This window comes from Protopterus annectens, chromosome 8.part1 (assembly GCF_019279795.1).
Source record: "Protopterus annectens isolate FY-2018-M chromosome 8.part1, PAN1.0, whole genome shotgun sequence".
NCBI lineage: Eukaryota > Metazoa > Chordata > Ceratodontiformes > Protopteridae > Protopterus > Protopterus annectens.
Genome location: NC_056742.1, coordinates 112705779 through 112730090, shown reverse-complemented (window position 1 = coordinate 112730090; position 24312 = coordinate 112705779). Strand labels below are relative to the sequence as shown.

Sequence of the window (24312 nt, the reverse complement as noted above, 5' to 3'; positions counted from 1 at the left end):
GCACCCAGTTTGCAGTCGTCCACAAACTTAGTCAGCCACAGCCCTTCCGTGCTTGCCTGTACTTCTGAGAAGTATATGCCAAACAGGAGGGGCCCCAGGACAGAGCCCTGAGGCACATCACTCGTTACTGGTCTGGATTTAATACAATGTGCAATCCACTTAGAAATGGTTTGCTTAGAAATAGCTTTGCCCTGAGCTCCAGGGGCAAAACTGACCAATAACTGTGCTGATTTCTGAAGGTCTTTAGTCCTGTTCAGGTAAAACCTGAGTTGTCTGTGCACATCAAGAGAATGCAGGATCCTTTCACCTCTATTTCGAGAATTAGGAAAGAAAGTAGGAAAGTCTATGAACTGATTAAGAGTCAGGCTAGAAACCACTTTAGGCATAAAAGAGGGATTGGTTCTCAGAGAGAGACGACCTGCATGAAAAAGAAGAAAAGGCTCCACAGCCATCAAAGCTTGCAGCTCCGAAATCTTCCTTGAAGTTATAGCCAAAGGGAAGGCAGTCTTCCAAGAGAGAAACTTTAAATGTGCAGTGGAAGCTGGCTCAAAAGGAGGAAGACTGAGTTTCTCTAGAACAAAATTAAGATCCCAGGTTGGAGTAGGTGCCCTTCTGGGAGGTTTTAAGTTGCAAGCACCTCTGAGAAACATTTTAATCAGGGGGCAAGAGAAAATGGGTTTCTCAAAAGAACAATGAGCAGAAATAGCTGAAGCATGGATCTCGATAGAGGAAAATGAAAGACCACCCAGAAATAAATCAGCCAAGTATTGCAGGATCAGAGGAAGAGTAGGCTGAGAAGAAGATTCCCCTCTAGCCTGCATCCAATGAGAGAATTTCACATTTGCCAGTGTAGGACTTCCTAGTGCTAGGCCTCCTGAAGTACATTAACCACCTGCTGGGAAAGGGAAGAAATGGATTGATCCATACAATGAGCCATGCTGCCAAATGGAGAGACTGAAGATGTAGATGTAGAATGTTTCCCCCTTCCTGAACCAAAAGATCTGGTTTCAGAGGAAGACACCAAGGAGGAAATTGGGAGAGACTGCAAAGCAGTGGATAACAATGCTGTCTGGGCAAGTCTGGAGCTATGAGAATAGTCCTTGGTCTTTTGCCCCTTTATCTTCAATAATACTCTGGGAAGAAGAAGAAGAGGAGGGAAGGCATAAACTGACAGAAGTGTCCAAGGGAAGGAAAGAGCATCCACTCTCCAGGCCTTGCTGTGATGCTGTCTGGTGCAAAAAAGTGGTAGAAGGTGGTTGTCTGGGGAGGAGAAAAGATCCACCTGAGGAGTGCCCAAACACTGAATGATGCTGTAAAAGACTGCTCTGTTCAGTTGCCACTCATGAGGATCCATGGTCTGTCTGCTCAACTGGTCTGCCAAAACATCGAGTCTCCCTGGAAGAAACTGAGGTAGGAGATGCGGGCCCAAGGATGCTGCTATGGACCAGAGAATCATGCTCTGTCTGCACAGGGGGTAAGAATGAGTCCCTCCCTGTTTGTTGATGTACCACATGATTGTGGTGTTAGACACTTCGTGAAAACTCTGGGAGCAGTGGATATGCCAAAGGGCAGCGCAGAGAATTGATAATGCTGCTTGCCCACTCTGAAACAAAGGTATTGCCTGCAACTTTCCCTGATAGGGATGTGCAGATAAGCTTCTTTGAGATCCAAAGTTACTAGCCAGGAGTCCTTGTCTAACATTGGCGGTAGTTGTTGAAGAGTGAGCATTTTGAACTTTGGAATTACCAAGAAAGAGTTCAGAATGGCTAGATCTAGGATAGGATGCCAGGTGCCTTCTTTTTTTGGAACTACGAAAAGTCTGGAATAGAAGCCCTGGCCTACCTGCTGAGCAGGAACTGATTCGATTGCCCCCAGATGTAACGGAGACAAAATTTGCTTTTCTACTTCTGCCTTTTGGTTTGAAGGAGCGTCCGGAAATCCATTGGGTATGGAAAGGTGTGGAAAGAAAACCTGTGACCTAGGGATACAGTTCTGAGTACCCATTTGTCGTCTGTGATGGTGGCCCAAACATTTGTAAAAAAAGGCCAACCTTCCCCCTAAAGGATTCGCCAGGCAAGCAGGAAAAAGCAGAAGTTGGACAGAGCCATTGAGAATGTTTGGACTGAGATGTAGGCTTAGAACTGTTCACCTTGGAAGTGGAAGCATGCCAACGCTTCGACCTTTGACAGGTAGCCTCCTGCCTCCTAGAAGATTTGTAAACTCTAGTCCTAGAGTGGTTCTGTCTGCAGGTATCAGGAAACATCCAACTCTTAGAAGGGTAATTCCTGCTGAAACTAGGAGGATGAACTTGCAGAAAGTCTGTTTGCATAGACTTGGCCTTATCCTCCATCTTTTTGAGCACTTCCTCTGCTTTGCTGCCAAAAAGACTGCCCTTATGTAAAGGTACATCCAAAAGCTTAGACTTAACAGGCTCTGGAAGGGGCTGCTCCCTGAGCCAAGCATGCCTTCTGAGAACAGATCCAGTAGCTGTAGCCCTGCAGGAGGCTTCTAGAATGTCAAAACCACAATGTAAAGAATGTTTATTGACTAGACTAGCAGAATTCAGCAAATCCTGCATATCCTTACTCTCTGCCAAAAGAGGCACACTTGCAATCTTTAACTTAATAGCCTCCAAGGTGTGCTGCTGATACTTAAGCATATGAAAAAGGCAATTAGAAGACCTAATAGCAAGAGTGGCAGAGGTATAAACTTGTTTACCCCATCTATCTAGGTTCCCGGTCGGAAGGAACAAGATTCTTGGTAACAGTGGCCTTAACTCCTTTAGGCCCTTGAGAAATAACCTCTGGGTCAGCTAGCGGATTCCTAAAAAGAAACAAATGAGAATCGGGGACTCTTATAGTACCTGTCAGGTTTCCTGGGAGCAGGAGGAACTTTATTTGGAGTAAAGGAATTTTCCAGAAAAACATCAACCACTTCCAACACTGGAGGAATAGCTAGAGGCTTATGCTGAGGTAAATCCAAAAACTCCCTGATCCTTTACTTAGATTGGGGATAATCCTGACTTTCCCATTTAAATGCTCCCTGAGAGTATTCAAAGTATCACCAAAATAGAAATCCTCTGGAGGAGAAGCAGAAGGAATGGATTCCTCTGCATATGAACCCTCAAAAGGAGAAAAAACCTGACAAACTTGCTCTTCAGTAGCAGAAATGGTAGAAGTATCCGAACCGGAATAAGATAAAGCCTCAGGAGAGACATCCCTACCCCTTTTTGAAGGAGGAGGAGGCTGTGAACCCCTAACAAGAGTCAAAAGGTCATCAGCCATTTTAACCATTTGAGAATGAGGGGAACAAGAGGAAACTGGAGCCCGTTTCTTCATAGGCTTACGACTGGAAGATTTACCTGCAAGTCTGAAGGACTCAGGAGGCCTGGCAACCACCGTAGTGGCAGAGGTTGTTGGTATGAGCTTGCTGTCCGAATGAACAGAGGCCTTGGACACCAGAGCCAGCCTAGCGGCTCTGGATCCAGCTGAGGAGGCAACAGGCAGAAGGTCAGAAGACAAAATGGAAGCCAGAGGCCCGAGGGACTCTGAAATGGTCTCAACCGAGGCCTGTGGTTGAAATTCCGCGGACAGCAGGGGCTGCAAAGGCACCTCACTGGCTACCGCAGGACTGACTACCAACTTAACATCATCTGAAGACTTGACCCTCTGAAGCTTGTCGATATCCTTGTCCTTACACTTCTTAGGGATATCCAAAGCCTGAAGATCAGCAGACGCCATACCGACAAACTTAGGCCACACTCCAAAATGCTTAGCTAAAAGCTTAGCCCGATGACGGATAGTAGGCGGATTAAAGGAAGCACAGAAATCACAACTGGGAACGTCGTGGTCAAGGCCTAAACAAATAATACAATAGGACTGAAAATCTCTATGGGGAATCTGCTTTCCACAGGTAAGACAATTATTGACTTTTTCAGACATTCATTAAGGCAAGAAAGAGGATCCCCAACGGGGTACTTAGCTGTACCAGTTGTAAAGTCAACACTTTAACTTTGTAGTTGGAAATCAAAAAGGTAAACTGCTGACCGGCACGCGTGCAAAAATGCTTCTGCTTTGGGCTCCGCGGCAAGGAAGACTGAGGAAGTGATGTCGGCTGCCTCCTTTTGTATCGGACGTACTGACATCCTTTACAACAGATGACAGCCAATGTCATACTTACTTACCTTTGTTATTCTGGCCGATCGAGGGCTACCGGTAGCCGGATAACCATTGGTTAGGACTGCAACAGTGAAATACGACAAACATCATTAGACATCCTATCTGCCTTTTTAGGTAAATTGCAGGCTGCAACATACATTCTCCAAAGCAGAGAGAACTGGAGGAATGGGTGATGGGTCTGGAAATTTCTTCTGTAACAGCTCACAGTATTTTTCGAGGAACTGAGAAATTTCAGTGTTCTCCCATGGAAAACACTGGCACATTCTAGAAATAGTTTCAGGGAAAGAAAATATCACAGAGAGATTTAGAAACTAAGCTCTCCTCAGAGTCTGAAACAAAATTTGAGGAGAAATCTCTGCATCTGAAATTCATCTTCCTGTCTAGATTCAGAATCATGGATCTCTTCAGGAAAAGAGCTACCCCCTCTTTCATTTATTAGAAGCTGCTTCTCAAGAAGAATCAAAAGCTAAAATTAAACCCTGAGCCAGACCCAGTACTACTGCTGTCTAAGGAAATTTAAACAGGAGTACACACTTTACGTTTTCTGTTTCCTTTTGACAAGAAAGATGAGGCCAGCATTGCTATTAATGGCAGCAGAAGCTTTTCCAGGGAGGGGCACAACATTCTGACAAAACAGGGAAGCCTTCCCTGCTCTGAACTCAGGACATGGCTAACCCCTGATCTACAATGGGTGCAGGTGATACACCAGACAGATCCGGGGTAAAACAGAAATGGTCTTCGGTACAAGTAAGGACAACAGCAGAGTCACCTACCTGCAGCTGAAGCAAATTGTTAAGAGTAAGACCAGTCTGTGAGTAAGCTGGTGATAACTGACCTTTGGTTCTTCCTCTTTATGGAATTGCCTTTTTGGTTCTTCCTCCTTACAGAATTTCCCATGTTGCCTGGGCCAAGGGGAGTCACCACAATGTTTTTTTTTTGTAAAGTCATTCTGAATTTTCAGAATTACTCTTGGTATCGGTGGAAATGCAAAAAGGAACATTCCTGACCACAGGAATGAAAATGCATCTGTTTTCTTGGCTTGCCTGCAAGGAGCCCTGGAGTAGTACAAGTTGTCAGTTTTGAATGGAAACAAACATCAATTTGAGGTGTTCCCCACAAATGGAACAACTTCTTGAAGACCCCTTGTTCAATTTCCATTTGTTTGGGTCTGTACTGGTCCTGCTCAGCTGGTTTGACACTATTTTGGCTCTGACAGAATGCAAGACGTTTGGAGGGTTAATGAATGCTGTAGTACTACCTCAAGGTCATCATTGCCAGTTTGCACAGGGTATGACCTAGAGTCTTCCCTGCTTGTTTCAGTACTACATCAATGTGATGATGTCTGTAATCACCTGACGAGGTCCTGGGGACTATAGATAATGAAAAGATTTTTAAGGCATGGATTACAGCCAACGTATGTGCTTTAGTCTGTCTAAGCAGTTCCTCAAACTGAGGTCTGGATAAAGAATGGGAGTCCTGTACTCAGAGGTAGTGGATTCCTCCACCACTGCAGTTCCTGTTTCATGAATCCCAGAACCAGTACCTGGAAACCAAGGAATGAAGGTGCTGGGTCCAACAATTCAAGTACCATTACATTTTTCTCATGTGTAGTCCAGCTAATGGTAACATGAGGATCACTGATGCCATGAGGCCTAGAATTTTGAAAAAACTTTCTTGCTGAGAGAAGAGAGGCAAGGAGTCCAATAAAATGCCCTGATAAGTCAGAACTTTGTCTTCCGGCAGTAAGGCTATCCTTTTTACTGCGTCTATCCAACAACTCAGGAAAACAGTTCACTGAGAGGGTATGAGGAAGGACTTTTTAAGGTTCAATTTGAAGCACATGGGGAAAAGGAGGGAAGCTACCTTGTGTAAGGACTCCAAGCACCTGGATACAGAATCTGCACAAATCAAGTTGTCTAAAGAAAAAATGAGGATGTCTAAGACTAGGATTCTGCAACAGGGAAACACTGGGGCCAGACACTTTGTAAACACTCAAGATACAGCAGATATAGTCCAAAGGTAATGCAGAAACTGTAAGGCAGACACAGCAAATCTCAAAATTTTCCTGAAATAGGGAGCAATAGTAATATGACAGGTGTCCCTGAGATCTAGAGTCACCATGAAATAGTGGTCTGGAAGCAATGCTAGGACCAACTGTAAGGTGAGTATTTTGAAACTTTTACAAAGGTGTTTAGAAAAGTCAAATCTAGGACAGGTATCCAGAAGGGCACCTTATTTATGATATCAAAGATGCTGGAGTAAAAATGTTTGCCTTTGTCTACCACAGGCATGAATTATTTTTCAGAACCCATTTGTCAAACACTATTTGCAGTCAGGCTGCAGGGTTGAGAGAGAGCCTGGGGTGGAAGAAGGGCAGAAGTGGGGGTGGCTACTCCCTTTGACTTTGCATAGCCATTCCTTTGCAGGGGAGTTGATCCTTTCTTGCAAAGGAATCTCTTTTACTTGGTTTGAAAGAATTACCCTACTGGCATTTTCTTTTGGATCACAGACTTTTGTTTGGCCATGATTTTTGTTCTGCCCCTTGAATGATAACGTCTTGTTTGGAGAGAAGTTGGGTATATGCAACATCCTAGATATTTCAAGTATTAACATAGCACCCAAATAACAGTTCAGAACTAAAGGTGCATTCAAAATGTCAGCTTTAACAGCATTTCTCAAGACTGTATCTGCACATTCAAGCACACCTCTCAATGTATGTTTCAAAACCTGTGTCAAAACAGAAACAATTTAATTCATACAAGACTTATGCCCTCCTAAAGGTAAAGATGCAGCAAAATTATTCAAACTGTACCCACACTGTAAAATAAATTTCCTCATGAAGCCTTGATAATTTAACAATAAAGGCTAGATTACAAGAAAGAGATATCCTTTAGTCCTGAAGATTTAACCATTTTCCCTCTTTATCAGGGGCACTGGATTAGATTAAGCAAAGAACTTTTCATTTGAGCAGACAGCTGGGGAGACTGCAGCTAGTTTAGCAGTCAAATGAAGAAAGACTTGTCATATTTGAGGAGACAATTTTCTTCTGAGCCTTTTTAGGGAATGCTGGAATAGAATACTGGTGTCCTGCAGACATCTTTATAAATATCTTTCAAGGCAGGTAAGAGATGTTGGGGGGGGGGGACAGCCACAGAACTGGCTAGCTCTGAGGTAGTATCTGCTCACAAGCAAAAACATCACTAAATCTACTAATCTTTTGAGAAAGAGTGAATGCTTATTTGGACTTGAGCTTAGGTTCACCTCCCAATGAATCAGACTGACTGAACTCAATGTCAACTAGGAAACCATCACTGTCCTCGTCAGATTCCTCACCATTCTCTGAAACAGAAAGGTCTCCAGCAAAAGTAGCACTAGCACCATATATGGGAACACAATCATCAGAATTAGCTGTCTGCCAAGGGAACCACATTAGCTTTATAAAACAGCTATAATCTGATTATCAGCTGTACAGTGAAGCTCGTTTCTTTTCTTGTGAACTTTACCAATACATAAAAAATCTCTGGGTTCAGAACATAATGTTTGGCAAGGGGTATCTTACACCAGACTGTAACTGCTCCTAATGGTTTGGTTCTTCCAGATCTCTGACAGGTCCTAGAACAGACCTGGAGGATGCATCTAACTCCTGTTCACAGTGGCCAGCAAAGTTACACTTCACTAGAAAGGTCTGAGCAAAACGTTAAGTGATCTCCAGGCTAAGCAGTGGCCCTGACAGAATCACTAACCATAGGCTGAGGCATATCTTTCTTTTTTCTTACAAGGTGCAACCAGATTTGATAGAAGGGTATCAAAGTCCGGATCCATCAAGTCAGGGGAGAGGACACCAGCCAGAATAATAAACTGACAGTATTAGATAATTTATCAAAAAAAGCACTTAACATTTTTAGTAATAAGTGTAAGTATATCCCCATAAAACCAAATGCTGCCAATCTGTGCTATTATCACAAAAAGTTTGAAATGTGTTCAGAATTATTTTACAACTGACAGAAGTTAAGGAATTTCAACATCACAAACTCCAAGGCAACCAAAGTGCGAAAACAGTTAAGAATTAGCTCCACACACTGTAACCACAGGCGGTTGGGTATGACAGAGCAAGATGCAGAGGACAGGAAGAAATGGAAACAGTTGATCTGCTGTGGCGACCCCTAACAGGAGCAGCCGAAAGAAGAAGACGACTGTAACCACATTAAACTGCCACAAAATAATGTTCAACAGCAATTTAAACTATATTTTCTCATCAGAGAGTAAAATATCCACAGTACATTCACATAACTTCATTTGCAGTAAAATCACCATCAGATGTTAAATACACAAAGACCAGAGTCATATATATAATAAATGTATGAATGCTGAAAAATCCAAGTTCTGCAACATTTTCCTGTCAAAAGATGAAAGTAAAGCAAATTAACAATAGTAAAGACAGGTCTCTGGAGTCTAAAAGCACACATACACACTGTACTTCTGAGGGAAATGCAGAGTTTCCACAGAAACAGTAAAAACAAACATTTGTCAAACACAGAAGACAAATAAAATCTGCCAAAAGCAGAAATTCCACAGGAATTGCTGTAAACACAGACAAAAAAGAAAAAAAATATTTTTAAACATGCATAAAAATAGAACAAGAATAATAAATCTACTGATAAAATGAGAGGAAGGGGGAATCCCAAAATAGGGTTTATCTGAGCAGTAAGGGAGAGAAATCAGCACTGGATCCTGTGAAGAGTTCAAGAACTTACTTCTTTGGAGGGCAGAAAAAGAGTGAAAGCAACTTCCTATGTAGCTGTAGGCTTCCCTCTGAGGATATGCTCAGCCAATCAGCTGTCAAAGGAAGAGAGGGAGGGCAGTCTGAGTTTTTGAAAGGTAGCTATTACCTGGTTACCTTGGCAGATAGCCCAAAATGCCACTGAGGCAGTGGATTACTTTCAATTTTGAGAAAAAGTACTGTTCTTTTTAAAAGGGGAATACCACTTTTAGTCACAAAATAACTTTTCTTAAAAGGGAAACATTTCTGTGTGGAAAGGTTCCCCTGAGGGGACTTATTTGCCAAAAATGAAGTTTCAAGGATGACTGTTGCTCATACAGAACCTAAAAACTTCTATACACCGACTGGTGATTTCCCTCCTTTGGACTGAGAAATCAGCAGTCAGAGTGAAGGTGTGAAGCTGGCCGGTTGTTGTATCCTAAAAGCAGGTTACAACCCATATAGCCAAAAGACTACTGAAGCGGTGAGAATGATGAACATCCAATGCTGCCAGGACCAAAACGGGGTTACCACAATTATCCTGGGAGAGTCTTTCTGAATCTTTTGAAGAACTCTAGTCATCAAAGAAAAAGTGGAAAGGCAAACAGGAACACTCTTATTTATCTGAATGAAAAGGTGATGTCCTTCAGATATTTGTGCAAGAAACCCTGCAGCAGAATTTCTTTAACTGTATTTTAGGAATGGAGGCAGAAAGATCTATTTGATGAGATTCCACAGTCAGATCACTCACTGAAGCCCCTTGGATTTCAAATTCCATTTGTGATTGTCTAGCCCAGTCTTGTTCAGCTGGTCTGCAACAACATTCTGCTCTGGAGGAATATAAGCAGCTTGCACAGATAAATTGTACTAAGATGCAACTTTCCAGGCTATTACAACTAATCTGCAAAAGTAAGAGCTTGTACTTCCCCCTCCCAATTATGCAACACATCACTGTGGTGGTGTCTGTGATTATTAAAAAAGGGCTTGGAATTCAAAGATGGCAGAGATTTAAGTGCATTTACTAAAGCTACAAATTCAACATTTAGATGAGTATCTCCCTTTTTACAGAATCTCAGTCCTGGAATCTGAGATAACATGGGTTTCTGGTGTTGGGACCAAAGTGATTGCAAATCCACTAAATGTTCTCATGTGAAGTCTTGCAAAAGCAATCATGACATTGATAGAAGACATGAAACCCAGAGTCTTAGGAAATACCCAGGTAAATGCCAGACATTGGCTGGGAAAATCAGAAATTGTTCCTTGTAAAGTTATACTTTGTTCTGAAGAAAAAAAAAGCCATCATGAGGGATGTTATCCAGGAGACATTTCAGAAACACAGTTCTTTGAGATTTAATGAAAGAGAATTTCTCTGTGATCACCTGAAGTCACAGACTGAGAATGCTTTTTTCCTACTCAATCCATACATTCTTAACTAGTAAAATGATCTGCAAAAGTAAGGCAGCAGTCTAAATATGGACACATGTGAATGCCCAGCAACATATAATGGGCTACTATAGGAGTTAGGCATTTTGTAAACACCCTTGGAGCTGTAGAGGCAAGCCAAAGGTAAAGCAGAGAATTGAAAATGTAAATCAGACAGAGAAACATAAAAAAGCATCTGAAAACTTTCGAGAACTTGAATATGATAATCATCATTTAAATCCAGATTTCCTAGAAAAAAAAGAAGTGGGATGGGAAATACCAAACTGCAGACAGCACATTTAAATTCTGTCATTTTGATGTGAAGCTTTACAAAAGAAAGGTCTAAGGCAAGTCTCCAATTTTCACCTTTCTTTGGCATCAGAAAGATTTAATAAAATCTTTTCCATATTTGATCTGTGGGAAGAGATTCTATAACCCACTGAAGTATTATACATGGCTCTACAAAACAAAAAATGGTCTAAAAAGCAGGTAAGCTTTTGACAGTCAGTACTACAACCAGGGTTGCCAGATTTCTGAAGTGCCAGATAGGGACAAAAAAAAAAAAAAAAGGCAGGCAGTTCCGCATTAAGCAGAAGTAGCTCCGCTTTGCGATTCATGATACAGGCCAAGCATAAATCAGAAAGTGGAGGCTGTTTTGCTGGGATTTTAACCGGCAGCGCGGGGACTCCGGATTGGACTGCTGATCCTGGGATACACCTGCTCAAATAGGGATGTCTGGCAACCCTGACTACAACCCAACTGAAAAAGTAAGTTTTGATGCGATACTTTTTAGTGACAACCCACAAAACACTAATTGTAGCCCCAAGTACAAATTCTAACTTTTTTTAGTTAAAACAATAGTATTTTGAAAGGATTTTGTCAACCAGGGTACCCTGACTAAATAAATAATGTAAAATTTTTAGTGACAACCAAAAAACACCAGTCCTAGCCAAACAGCAACAATTTTTAACAGAAGATAAACTTTTCTTCACAAAAATTGATGAAAGTAGAAAGTATTCCCCAACAGGATACTCTCAACGACTTCATACCACTCTCCTCAAGCTGTTTGGTGGTTAAGGAGCATGAAGCTACCTTAAGTTTGGAAGCTGGCCAGCTGTCCTATCTTTGGCAGAATATAACCCATACAGCTTAGGCTACTGCAACAGTAATCTAATGAAGAACACCTATCCATCTACTTCCTAACTAATGTTTAAAATGTCAGTGCATTGCAGGCTGATCCACTTTGGGCTCTGCAGCACAACGCTCTACATAAGAAGCTTCTACCAGTCTCTCTCTCATTACTACTATTATAGTCTAGACTCGCACTGTATTGTAGTAACAGTATTTTGAAGGCATCCAAGTTATGTAATTACTAATATATAAATGTGAAACTACCTACAGGCAACTTGCAATCCTCCCCTGTGGCTGCTAGTGCTCATGTGCACACTGACTGGCTAAAGGTCTTTAGGGACTGATCCACTTCACACCCCTCCTGCCCTGGGGATTTGTCTAACTATATAACTAAAGTCTACACCCCCTACCTCAAAATTGATGCACAACACTACCAAAAGTCATAGTCCCATCTAATAGAGTACTTTTTCCTACTAATATATTACGCCACCACTCTTGGAAATCCATGCTAATTTAATTTATTCACTTAAACTTGCACCATTCACAAATCTGTAAATATAGCCACTCCCAAAATCAACCACAACCAACTTACCATCTGACATAATGCACCCTCTGCCTTTTCTCTCAGCAGTCTCTACTACACTCTCATGTCAATCACAATCGGTCCCATACTATGTGTTCCTCTCTTCTCAATACCATATAATGTAACATAAAACTCTCACTTTCCTGCACTGCATCCCATCTACAATTACCCATGTCCTGATGTACTATAATTTCTAGTTTAAACATTCACATTTTAACCCTTTAAGTCTCGCACGCATCCCATTTTCCTATAGAATACCAACTAACACTACTTCATTTCGTTCTTTAATACTTTCTAACCACGTCCACTGTTCTACTACTGCACTTCCTGTCAGCTATACTGTCCTCCACTAAATAGATAAGCCCATAGAGAACATCCGTCCTCTCACAAATACTCTTCCATCCAGACAGTACTACCTGGCAAAAATGGTCTTGCCAATTACTTCCCTCTTCTTACTCTCAGCTCTTGCTCATACTTCTACCTACCACGATCACCACATTCACCCCCATTATCAGACTCTCAGCTCTTGCTCATACTTCTACCTACCACGATCAACACATTCTCTCCCATTATCAGACACCACCTGTAACACCCAACACATCCCACAATCAAATCCCACGTACACCTTCCAAATCTACTCCATCCACATCTCTACACACCTTCACTTCTACAAACCAGAACAATGACCAAATAAACAAAATGCACCAAACTACTACACAAGTTATAAAATTAAATTAAAGGCTGTACCCTGTACTATTCAATACATCTCACTCCTGCAGTTTACAGAGATATACACTCCAACCAACCCTAGCCCAGTCTTCTTCAACAAGCATCATAAAATCAACCAAATCTATTTCATTTTATCACATTACACAGTGCTTGTGTGTGTACTCCACAATAAGCTTCACCAACAGTCCGAGATAAAATCCAAGAACAGCTTTTATTGAAAAAAAAACAGTTGTTTAGCGCTTTCATCCCTCCATCTATGCTCTGGGACATCAATGTTGACTTAAGAGAATTTTACTGGATTGTTAGACTATACGCCACAAACGCACCAGGGTTGAATAATTATTTTTCATTACTACCAGTTTTGAAAAGGAGATCCCTTAAGCTTTAAAGACTAAAAGTTTTTTTTTAATTTTGTAATGTTTTTAATGTTTACAAAGATTTTTTATGGTTTATGTGTAGTTAAGGGTATCATTTTAAAGTTGTTGCATCAATTTTCTACAAGATATTTAAATAATTGATTGAATCAAGAATTAGGTATATATGGTGACTTCATTTCCTGTCTTTTAGTTCTGATGATGTCCCAGAGCATAGATGGAGGGATGAAAGTGCTAAACAACTGTTTTTTTCAATAAACACTGTTCTTGGATTTTATCTCAGACTGTTTGTGAGGCTTATTGTGGAGTACACACACAAGCACTGTGTGGTTTTATTTCGTGTTTGGTTCGTAGTGCTTGCTTCAAACGGGTACATTTATTTCATTTTATCACATTAACATTAGATGTATAGGCAATGAGCTTGCGGAGCTCCATGTCTGGACAGTTAAGTACACACCAGACATTCCAGTTCGAAAAGAAACATGGTCACCCCCTCCCCCCATAGAAACAGTGTCATCACATCTAACAAAGGACAGACTGAATGGGTATCACAATTTAATAACAAACACTCATTTTCTCCAAAAAAAATTCAACTTTCACAAAATACCTGCATTACTGTTATGATATCCCTTCAGGGAATATCATCTCTAAAAAGATACCATACACTAGATGCATTCACAAATCTCCCATGAAACTTTTACCTTAGGTGACCTAAACACTGACTAGCAGCAGGCAGCCTCAAACTCATCTGCTGGTCAACTCACATACCTGCACAGCTACACGCAGTTCATAAATACCACTACCAGACATGAGAAAACCAGTAAGAGTCCACTCTTGACTGGATCCTCTCCTTAGAGCCTAAAAACATCATTAAGTCAGGCACTCTTGCTGACACAATGAAGGAGCAACTAAATTGCACTCCTACAAACCAATAACCTATTCATCTTTAATACACAGATCTTCATCAAATCTTAAAACAACAGTACTGGACCGGACCATAATGCAATCTCTACCTTTTGTTGATGCCTTGAAATGTTAATGTCACAGTTCTCAACATTCTAAACAGCCAACCACAAAGGAGAAAGAAAAGTACAAACCAGATTTCCTGGTCAACTAGAACAGACAAATGTGACAAGGCATGGAAAAAATACATTTCTAAGCACTCAGAAACCTAACTAATATTTAATGTCATCTATGATAAGTCTTCTTGTTATCAAAAAAAAAAAAAAACACCCAACAAAACAATCCTAAACTTTTCTGGAAAACAAATCTTAAATCTTATAAATCCAGGCAGATCTTCACAGCCAAACCCTTAAACAACTGAACCAAATCAAATCACTACCAAAGACATTTTGTACCCACTTTTTTAAGAGTGGCATAAAAGTGTGAATAAACATAATCATCTATTCCTCCCCACTGCGAGTGACCACAACCCCACTATGAACATTATCCGAACCACGGCAAGAGGTATTATTTAAACCAAAACCCACAACACTTGCAATAGACAGTCTTCCAAAAGAACATATTAGGATGGCAATTGATGCTCTTACTTACTCCCATATCTAGCCTTACTAACAGATCAGTTCAAGAGTTGTATGTCCCAACACTCTCAAAACAATCTTACATTATTCCCCTGCATAAGGGAGGGAATTTAAAAGCACTGTCCAGTACTGATCAACTGCCATCCTATTCCCCACTATCAAAGTGCTAGAAAAACATTTAATTACAATTTTTTAAACACCTTCTGGATTAAAACATCATATCCTCCTCCTCCTCAACATGACTTTAGACTATTCTACAGCACAGGTACTGCCTTGCTTAGCTTATTAAATTTAGATAACACCAAGAGGAACAAATGTAGCATGGACCCTTGCTACACTCTTAGACCTAACCAAGAACTTTGATAACATATCAAGGCAATAACTCCTAGACAACTTGACAAACCTTAGCTTCTCCACATCCACAATTACATGGCTTCATAGTTACCTATTCAACAGACTCTAAACAGTGAAGTGGGCACAACAATTACGCTTTCTTCCTCCGAGTACCAGAAGGTGTCTCAAAAGGATAAATCTTGGACCCACTTACATTGACCATATTTATTAATGACCTACATTCAGCCAGCAAACCCATCCCCATTGCCCAATACACTGACTAGTGCACTCTCGTTTGCTCTGCTAGTATTCTCCATGAAATGCAAAGACAAACCAAAGAAGCTTTCTTTAATGTTGAAATATGGTTACAGATGTACATCTGCTAGTCAAACCCAAAACAAAATTGGTGATATTCAACCCTAAACACTCAAACAAAAGCTCCTTTTTCACTATCTTCTTCTTCTTTCGGCTTTTTCCCGGTTAGGGGTCGCCACAGCGGATCACCTTGTCCGCACATTGAATGGCAGTAGAGTTTTACGGTGTCGAGTTGCCAGCCCGGCGCCCAACCTTCCACAGAAGGCACACTCACACGCACACCTAGGGCCAATTTAGAGTATCCAATCCACCTGCAGCATGTCTTTGGGATGTGGGAGGAAACTCCTTTTTCACTATAACGTCCTCAAATAAAGCTACAATTGAAGTTATTCCACCTGCTAAACTCTGAGTCCATATGTATGACAGATTAACATCTGATCACCATATGTAAGACACAGTAAAAAGAGAAATGAAAAATCAAACCACCTACATAAAAGGAAACCTTTTCTGACAGACATCAAAAGAAAGATACTAGCCTCTGCTTGCTTACTTCCTCTGTAAGCATCAGTCTTCCCTCCTTCCAAATAAGTGGCCAAATGTGCTACCTATCTTCTATCTTGGACCCATCACTGCACAGCTCTGAAGCATCTAAACTGGATGGAAGTACTAAAACACACTTCTTACTCAAAGGTACAGGCAACATACAATATTTATCATCCAGAAAAATACTCATCCTTACAAAACCTCCTTCATATATGCACAATTAACTAATCCTTCTGATCCAAGAACAAACTATTCCACAGGAAAGCCAGAGACACCCTGTATTCTACACCACAAATCTATGGAACAAAACCTCCCTTGCAACGAGACTAACTGAAAACTCTCAATTTAAATTTCAACTTCAACCCAACATGAAATCAACTTGGCCTTAACAGTGTCTTGCATTTGGTTAGTCACAATTCCTACTACTAACTGCTCCTCTGCTCTTTCTTGTCTAAGACCTCCTTGCTAATATCATTACTTCTATACATTTCACACCTAAAATAATATAACTATTTATCACTATCACAGCCAGCTTACTGTCTTCTCCTCACTACAAACAAAATGTATTCTCTAGTGCCATTTTCATTTTAAATAGCTATAAATATATTGATGTTCTACTTTTTCTTTAATTATTTTTAGTTTGTTCTACCTTTTATAGCTTGTACTGCCTTGGAATGTCATTGCATAATCCAAGTATCTGCACAATTTATGATCTATTTTTGTGGTTGGAGAGTTTTTTCACAGGCACTCTGCTGAAAAGGGAATCCTGAAAACCTCACAAAACAGGAAATAAAAAAAAAAGCTGCTATTCGGTCTACTAGAAAAGTACAGACAGTTCAGATGACGTATCAGTCAGTCGGTACTTTTCCGTTAAACCCCTACCACACATTTTAGGTCCCAGATTGCAGTGTTTCTGGGATGACTCCTCAGCAGGCCGTGCAGATCCTTTCAGACCAGTGCAGTGAATTCACTGAGCCGTGCATCGGCAGTGTTCTGCAGCCCCCGATTTCTGGGGAAGAAGTGTTACATGGGGCAGATGGGTTTTAATGATGTAAACTTGTGTCGTATCGGCAGAAGACTGCTAGGCCACTGACGGCTGTCCCAGGTTAGCAGATCTTGTGGACAGCGGGGTTGGTCTTTTACAGACCTTGCAGTCCGACTTGCCTTCCACTGTCCTCCCCCTTGCACCACTGCACGTCTGCGGGTGACTGCTTGTTCCTGATTTAGGTCACCGTGTGTCCCTGACACCCCCTACGTCCGAAAGAAGAACGATCCCCAAAAACACAGGAGAAGGTAGGGTTAGACTGGCAGGTGTGTGAAAAAGGAAAGCGTGGTCCTACAGCAACACACAGAAATTACCCGCACCCATGTAGTAGGGAAGGGGAGAACAGTGGGAAAACATGTAAGCCCACAAGGTCTGGTGAAACCACAGTGTGGTGCCGACCCCAAGCCGTGGGGATACAACTAAGGCCACGGACATGCAGGACAACGGGGAGGATGCTGGAGGACGAGTAAGACTCCAAGCCATGTCACATCCCAAGCCCTGGAGAAAGAATCAAGGCAAAACACTGCAGTCCGGGTCCCAGCACGCATGGTAGGGGTTTAACGGAAAAGTACCAGTCAGTCTAATAACTCCAAAAGAATTGCACTTTGAACCTGCTCAACATCAAGTAAAAAGCTGTAGCTGACTACATTACACTAATAATTGACTCATCATTACAGAAAGTAGTCAACATAATAAATACAATGATTTGTAATGGAATTATTGAAACAGTAACCTGTTTCCCCACCTTACCCATCACTCTCCGTTGTGTAAACCACCGCAACTCTGCTTGCCTGTTCAATATTGAGCTCTAACTGTGCTGCTTCCAAGTTCCTCTCGAAGGTGTCAACGCTGCCAATATTAAACCAAACATACCGCTAAGAAAGAAAGAAAAAAAATATTTTTTTATTTTATTAATACTACTACTACTACTTTCTATTCAGGAGACAACACATGTCTTTCAAAGCTGCAATCTGGGTCAGGAAAGTACTGTAAAACCAAAAGACTGTATACCTACAATATTAAGAGACTTAAAAATATATCTACATCTATATATATATATATATATATATATATATATATATATATATATATATATATATATATATACTGACATCATATGCAGTGTAGATGTGACTCATTACTCCAATTAGTTAGCATTATTTTATACTTTATCGAACTTCGAAACAGCAGAATGAGGTGGCCAGCTATTCACACGAGGGAAAAAATTATACATGTGCACATATCTGTCAGTGCTTATGCATGTGTGCGTACACATATACACACACACACTATATATATATATATATCTGTATACACACACACACACACACACACACACACACACATATATATATATATATATATATATATACATACAACACACGCACACATCTACATACACGTGCGTGTATATATATCTATCAAATATACGCACATCTACATACATGTGTGTGTGTGTGTGTGTGTGTGTGTGTGTGTATATATATATATATATATATATATATATATATATATATATATATACACACACACATATATATATATATATATATATATATATATATATATACATACATATATATACATACACACACACACACATATATATATATATATATATACACACACACACACGTATGTAGATGTGTGTGTGTGTGTGTGTGTATATATATATATATATATATATATATATATATATATATATATATATATATATCTATATATACACACACTATCTCCACACACACACAAATAGATGGAAATATGCACCACACACACACACACACACACACACACACACACACACAAACCTTTGTCTACAGCTTACCTATAAACTCCCGTCGACTGTAAAACACATGCACCCTATGCTCTATTAAAGTATCATTTGCCTATATATATTTATATGTGCTTATACATATATATCTTATGGTTGTATACACATGCAGAGAACAGCATACTTAAACTTAGATTTTTTTCTCTTATAAAATGCAAAGCACTTGTGTATTTATTTTGCTTCCGTACATCCTTCTACGTGATCACTCTGGACCACATAAATGTCTACATGTAATGATACTGATAACCGTTAGTCATATCTGCTGTGGAGAACATTTCTTTGGGCCTCCACTGAAAAAGCCCAATGAATAAAGTACAGTTGTGCAAGTTAAACTTAACCATAACAGTAGATGTTTGAAAGATCTCCGCTACAGTACCCTTAGCTATATGGGTTATATCCTGCAAAAAATATAATGGCCAGCTGGCTTCCAAAGCTTCAGTGCACCTTCCATGCATCCAAACAGTCAGGTGGCTTAAGCTGAGCTGACAAAAAGGCAAGTTAGGGTGCAAAGCCCTACAGAGCATTCATGCCAGTAGAGACAGAGGCTGAGTCTGGAGAAGACAACACTAGAAATAATAAAGTCCAAATCCAAATTTAAGAAACATACCAAAAAACAATGAGAAGGGAGTGGCTACTGCAGCAGTGATGATTCGAACATCTACTCCCAAGATAAAAAGTTAAAGTTACACAACTGTACTATTTTCATTGCATTGATCACTGCTGCAGTAGCCTTAGCTATAACAGTAGATTAGCTTTAGCTGACTATATCTGGGAGGTGGAAGGAGAAGCGTCCAAGAGCACCTGGAGAATGGTCCTAACGAAGCTTGATCTAGAGACCTAGAGAAGGAATCAAGATTACAGTGAGGACCAAGTAGCAGGTTGTAGAATATTTCTGGAATCAAACTCTTTACAAAAAACATAGACGAAGCCAAGACCCTGGCAGAGTTGGCCCTCACCATACCTGGAATAGTTTTGTTATGGTGAGTATAACCACAGGTAATAAACCACTTGGAAATATTCTGTTTTGACACAGGTTCTCCCTTCTTACCTTCAGAAGAAATGAATAACTGATTCAAAGATCTGAACAATTTATGTGGACATCTAAGATATGGAGTATCTTTTCTCCTATATTTTATGTTGAAGAAAGAAAACAGGGAGATGAATAGTTTGGCTTATGGTAAACTCAGATACCACCTTAGGCATAAAAGGATTAGTTTAAAAAAAAATCCTACAGATATGGAAAATGAAATAGGTTTGACTCATCGTAACAACTTGCAACTTGGCTACCATTCGTGCAGGCTCAGCACAATCAATAAAACAGTTTTCCATGTTAAGAACCTTAAGTCAGCCGGATTAGCTGGTTCAAATGGAGCAAGCTAGCTGGTTCAAATGGAGCAAGCATTAGCTTCTCGAACAGAAAATTAAGATCTCAAGAGGAGCCAATGGTTTTCTTGGAAGCCTCTTATGTAAAACCCCTTTCAAGAACTTTTGGACATGAGGCTGCACTGAAAAGAATAGGATCCATGGGAACATGCTGAAATGGCCAATAAATAAACCTTGACAAAGGAATAAAAAAAGGCCACAGTAAATCACACAAATATTGTAGAAACAGAGAACAAGTAGCGTTGAATGGGTGCTGGTTATGTTGTTGGCACCATCTGGAAAACCTTTTCCATTTCCTAATGTATGATTTTCTAGTAGCAGGCTTTCTCGCCTCCATTAGTACCTGCTGCACTTACTCAGTAAACAGGTGCCTAAAAGGAACCAAGACCCTACCATCCAAACAGTTAATTGAAGTTGACTGATGTTGGGGTGCATCAGCCATCTCTTTTCTTGTGTGAGTAGATCCAGTCTGTGAGGAAGCTTGTGGTAATTGCACCAGGCCATTTCCAAATGACTTGAGAACCACTGTTGCCTCTACTAGAAGGGAGTCACCATAATGATCTTGGGAGATTCCTTCTGAATCTTCAGAAGAAGCCTAGACATTAGTGGAAAGGGTGTAAAAACATACAGGAGTATTCCAGTCCAAGGAAAAGAAAAGGCATCTGTCCTCCAGGCATTCATGTATGGAGTCCTAGAACAGAATCTTGCCAGTTGACTGTTCAAAGAGGAAGAAAGAGGTCTACTTGAGGAAATCCCCAAAGATGGTAAAATCTTGTAAGACGTCGACTTAGTTTCTATTTATGAGGGTCTGCCTGGGCCAAGAAAGAGGTCTACTTGAGGAAATCCCCAAAGATGGTAAAATCTTGTAAGACGTCGACCTAGTTTCTATTTATGAGGGTCTGCCTGGGCCTGCTCAGATTGTCAGCCACACAGATTTGCTCTGTTGGCATGCAGGATGTCTTAAGAGTGAGAATGTGCTGTGAAGCTATATCCTAAGCAAACTCGGCTAGTCTACAAAGGGGATACGACCTGGTTCCCTTTTGCTTGTTGATGTTGCACGACTGTGATATTGTCTGCAACCATCTGAAGAGGTCCTGGGGAACAAAGATGGTTCAGAGAGTTGAGTGGTTTTGATCAGGGCAAGTATCTCCTTGATATTTATGTGCTTGCATCTGTTTTTGGTGGTCCACACACCCTGCACTTTTTTCCCTCCAGAAACAGCTCTCCAAGCAGTCTGAAATGTCTGTGGTGACTGACTTCTTTGGAGTAAGGAGGGAGAAGGGGAGACCTCGATTTAAGGGCATCTGTTGTCTCCATCAAATGAGTTCTCTTCTGACAAACCCAGCACTGAGATTTGAAAAGATAAAGGGTGTTGATGCTGGGGACCAAAGAGATTTCAGATACAACTGTATTTTTCTCATGTAGAGTTTAGCCAGTGGTATTATGAGAATCATTGATGCCATGATACCCAAAATCCTGAGATATTCCCTAGCAGTGACCATAGTCATAGTTTAAAACCTTTGAAACATTTAAATAAAGATATCCGTGGAAGAAAAACTCTGAACTGAGGTGTCTAGATGACATCCCAAGAACACAATCAGGAAAGACTTTTGAATATTTTCTTGCAATCCCAGCTTGTGTAAGAGATCTCTCTCCAAGAGAAAGATATATTCCTGACACTTTGAAAAAGACTGCAAATATAAACAAACTGTCTAAATATGGAAAAATGTGGATACCCTGTAACCTGCAATAACCTATAACTGGAGCTAGACATAAGGTGAACACTCTCCTGTCAAGTGTACAGTTTAAATGATAAGGGAGAGAACCGATATGATCTAGGACACAGAAAATGTTAAGAAACATCTGAAGAGGGATATGATGACATGCATCTTTTAAGTCTAGTGTTGCCAGGAAATTTGAAAGAGGAAGAGGTAACAAGTTGTGAAGTGAAATTTTAAATTTTGGCACTACCACAAACAGGTTTAAGAAAGAAAGATCCAGAACTGGTCTCCAGGCATTTTCTTTCTTTGGCACTATGATGCAGGAAGTAGTTCTATCACTCCTTGGAACAGCATGCGATGAACAGTTGGTGGAAATAAAAGAGGGTGATTTGTTGGAGGAGGAAGAATGCCTCCTGAAAAAGAATTTCCTCCAACTGACATCTGTTACCTTGATAAATTATTTTCACAAGACATTTTCTGAACTGTTGCTAAAGTGAAAAATGGAGATTCGAACTTTCTGTAAGAAAAAAGGGCCAGGGTGGGAGGAGTTCACAAGGTCTTGAATAGTTATTCAGACTTGTGAGGTACCAGTAGCAGTACAGGAATAAGCAAAACCAACCACGAATGCCTTTCCAAAATCAGCTCGTCTGTGCTTCTTTTGCAAAGTTTTCACTCTTCTTCCTTATTTTTTACTTGTTAGAATGATTGAATAAAAAGCATTCTTGTTTAAAAAAATCTTTTTTATTTACATTTTTAATTATTCTTTTTTAGTTAAGTAAAATGTGTCCCTCTGTGGTTCTGTCACATTCCCTACTAAACACAGTAAGTAGGCAATTAGCTAGATGGTAGAAAAAACGCAGACGAAAAGTTTGATGTTTTTTCCTCTGTCTTGCAAGGATTGTGATAGAACCACACAGGAGCTTTCTTTTATTTTAGAAAATGTATATTAATTCACCCATTTATTTTCTCAAGTGAATAATATTTTAAAAGTGTTCCTGATTAGAAGCAGTGCTGTATTATGTTTTTGGGACTGTGTGTGTGTGTCTGAAGAAAATTATGTAGGAGATGAGAGTGTGTGGGCGTGCAAGCATACGTGTGTGTGTTCCTGATTAGAAGCAGTCTTGTACTGTATTTTTGGGACAGAGTGCATGTGTGGAGGAAAGTGTGTGTGTGTGAACACTGACATACTCAAATTCTTTTCTTACTTGTGTCAGCTGTGGTCTGAAAATGGATCCATGTAGCCCAGACCACCAACCTTAAAAAGAAAATAATTTAACATGATGCATTGCAAATTTGAAAAAAATCAGGAGTTTAAGAAAGAAAGGAATATTCCTGTGTGTCCATTATCACACAACCTTGGAGAAAAATTGAACATCCTGCATCCATGTGTAAACAGAGATGTGACCTCAGTATTATAAAATGTACACAATTTTTTGAGTTAGCGAGGTGAAGTGTAGCCCTCAAAAATGGTAGAAGGTAAAATCACCTGTTAAAAAGCATGGGAAAATGACAGGCACCACCAGCTGTAAATGGAAGACATAATTGCTATTTTCTAGCAAGACAGCTTATTCAATTTTAAGTCAGCTTACAACAGTTCATAGTTATCAGGCTTAATACTAAATGCCCAAGTCCAACTTCCACCATGGCTTTCTCTCCTTGCCGAGGATGATGGCTCCTCCAGTTTATTGCCACAAGGCTATATTTTTCCATCTTAAGAAGGATTCTGGCATGCTACTGCACACACCTTTGAAAAAACAATTTAATAGCACTATCAGCTTGGGGGGGGGGGGGTTACAAATAAAAAAAACAGCTGTTATATCTGACGTTTTGCTCATACTTTGTCAGACAAGATCTGTCACTTTTTTCACAAGACAAACTCAAACGACTTCTTTCGGCTTTTCCCGGTTAGGGGTCGCCACAGAGGATCATCTGTCCGCTCATGATTGGCAGTGGAGTTTTACGGTTTCGAGTTGCCAGCCCGGCACCCAACCTTCCACAGAAGGCGCACACACTCACACCTAGAGCCAATTTAGAGTGTCCAATCCAAACTACTTAATCAAAAATAAAAAAAGCGATGGAAACCATGGCAATACTTTGCACCAGTTTATTAAAAAGTAACAGTAGTGTTTAGTGCTTTCATCCCAAAAGGGACTTCTTCAGAACTACCATACACACCACTCACTCTGTTAATATACAATTACAAATTACACGATGTATTAATTAACTCATTAAATCCTTCAAAGCCATTTTCCGAAGCACAAACAGCCAGGCATACTTCTGCGAAAGTGCTTTTTACCGAAAAAGCACTTTTGCGGAATTATGCCTGCAGCTAGAGGGAGTCGAGGGGGAATGACTGTTGCGGAAATCGTACTACAGTGCGGATAAGGGAATATTCCCTTTTCCTCACTGTAGTGCGATCTC

At 40.4% G+C, this 24312-nt stretch overlaps 1 protein-coding gene across 1 annotated transcript in view; it reads right to left on the bottom strand.

Moving 5' to 3' along the window:
* LOC122810226 (AFG3-like protein 1) overlaps positions 1-24312 on the bottom strand; it is a 1103851-nt gene that overhangs the window by 639464 nt on the left and 440075 nt on the right. Inside the window, exon 7 of the mRNA XM_044081735.1 lies at positions 17704-17828. Coding sequence (XP_043937670.1) covers positions 17704-17828 — 125 coding nt within the window. The remainder of the gene's footprint in view (positions 1-17703; positions 17829-24312) is intronic.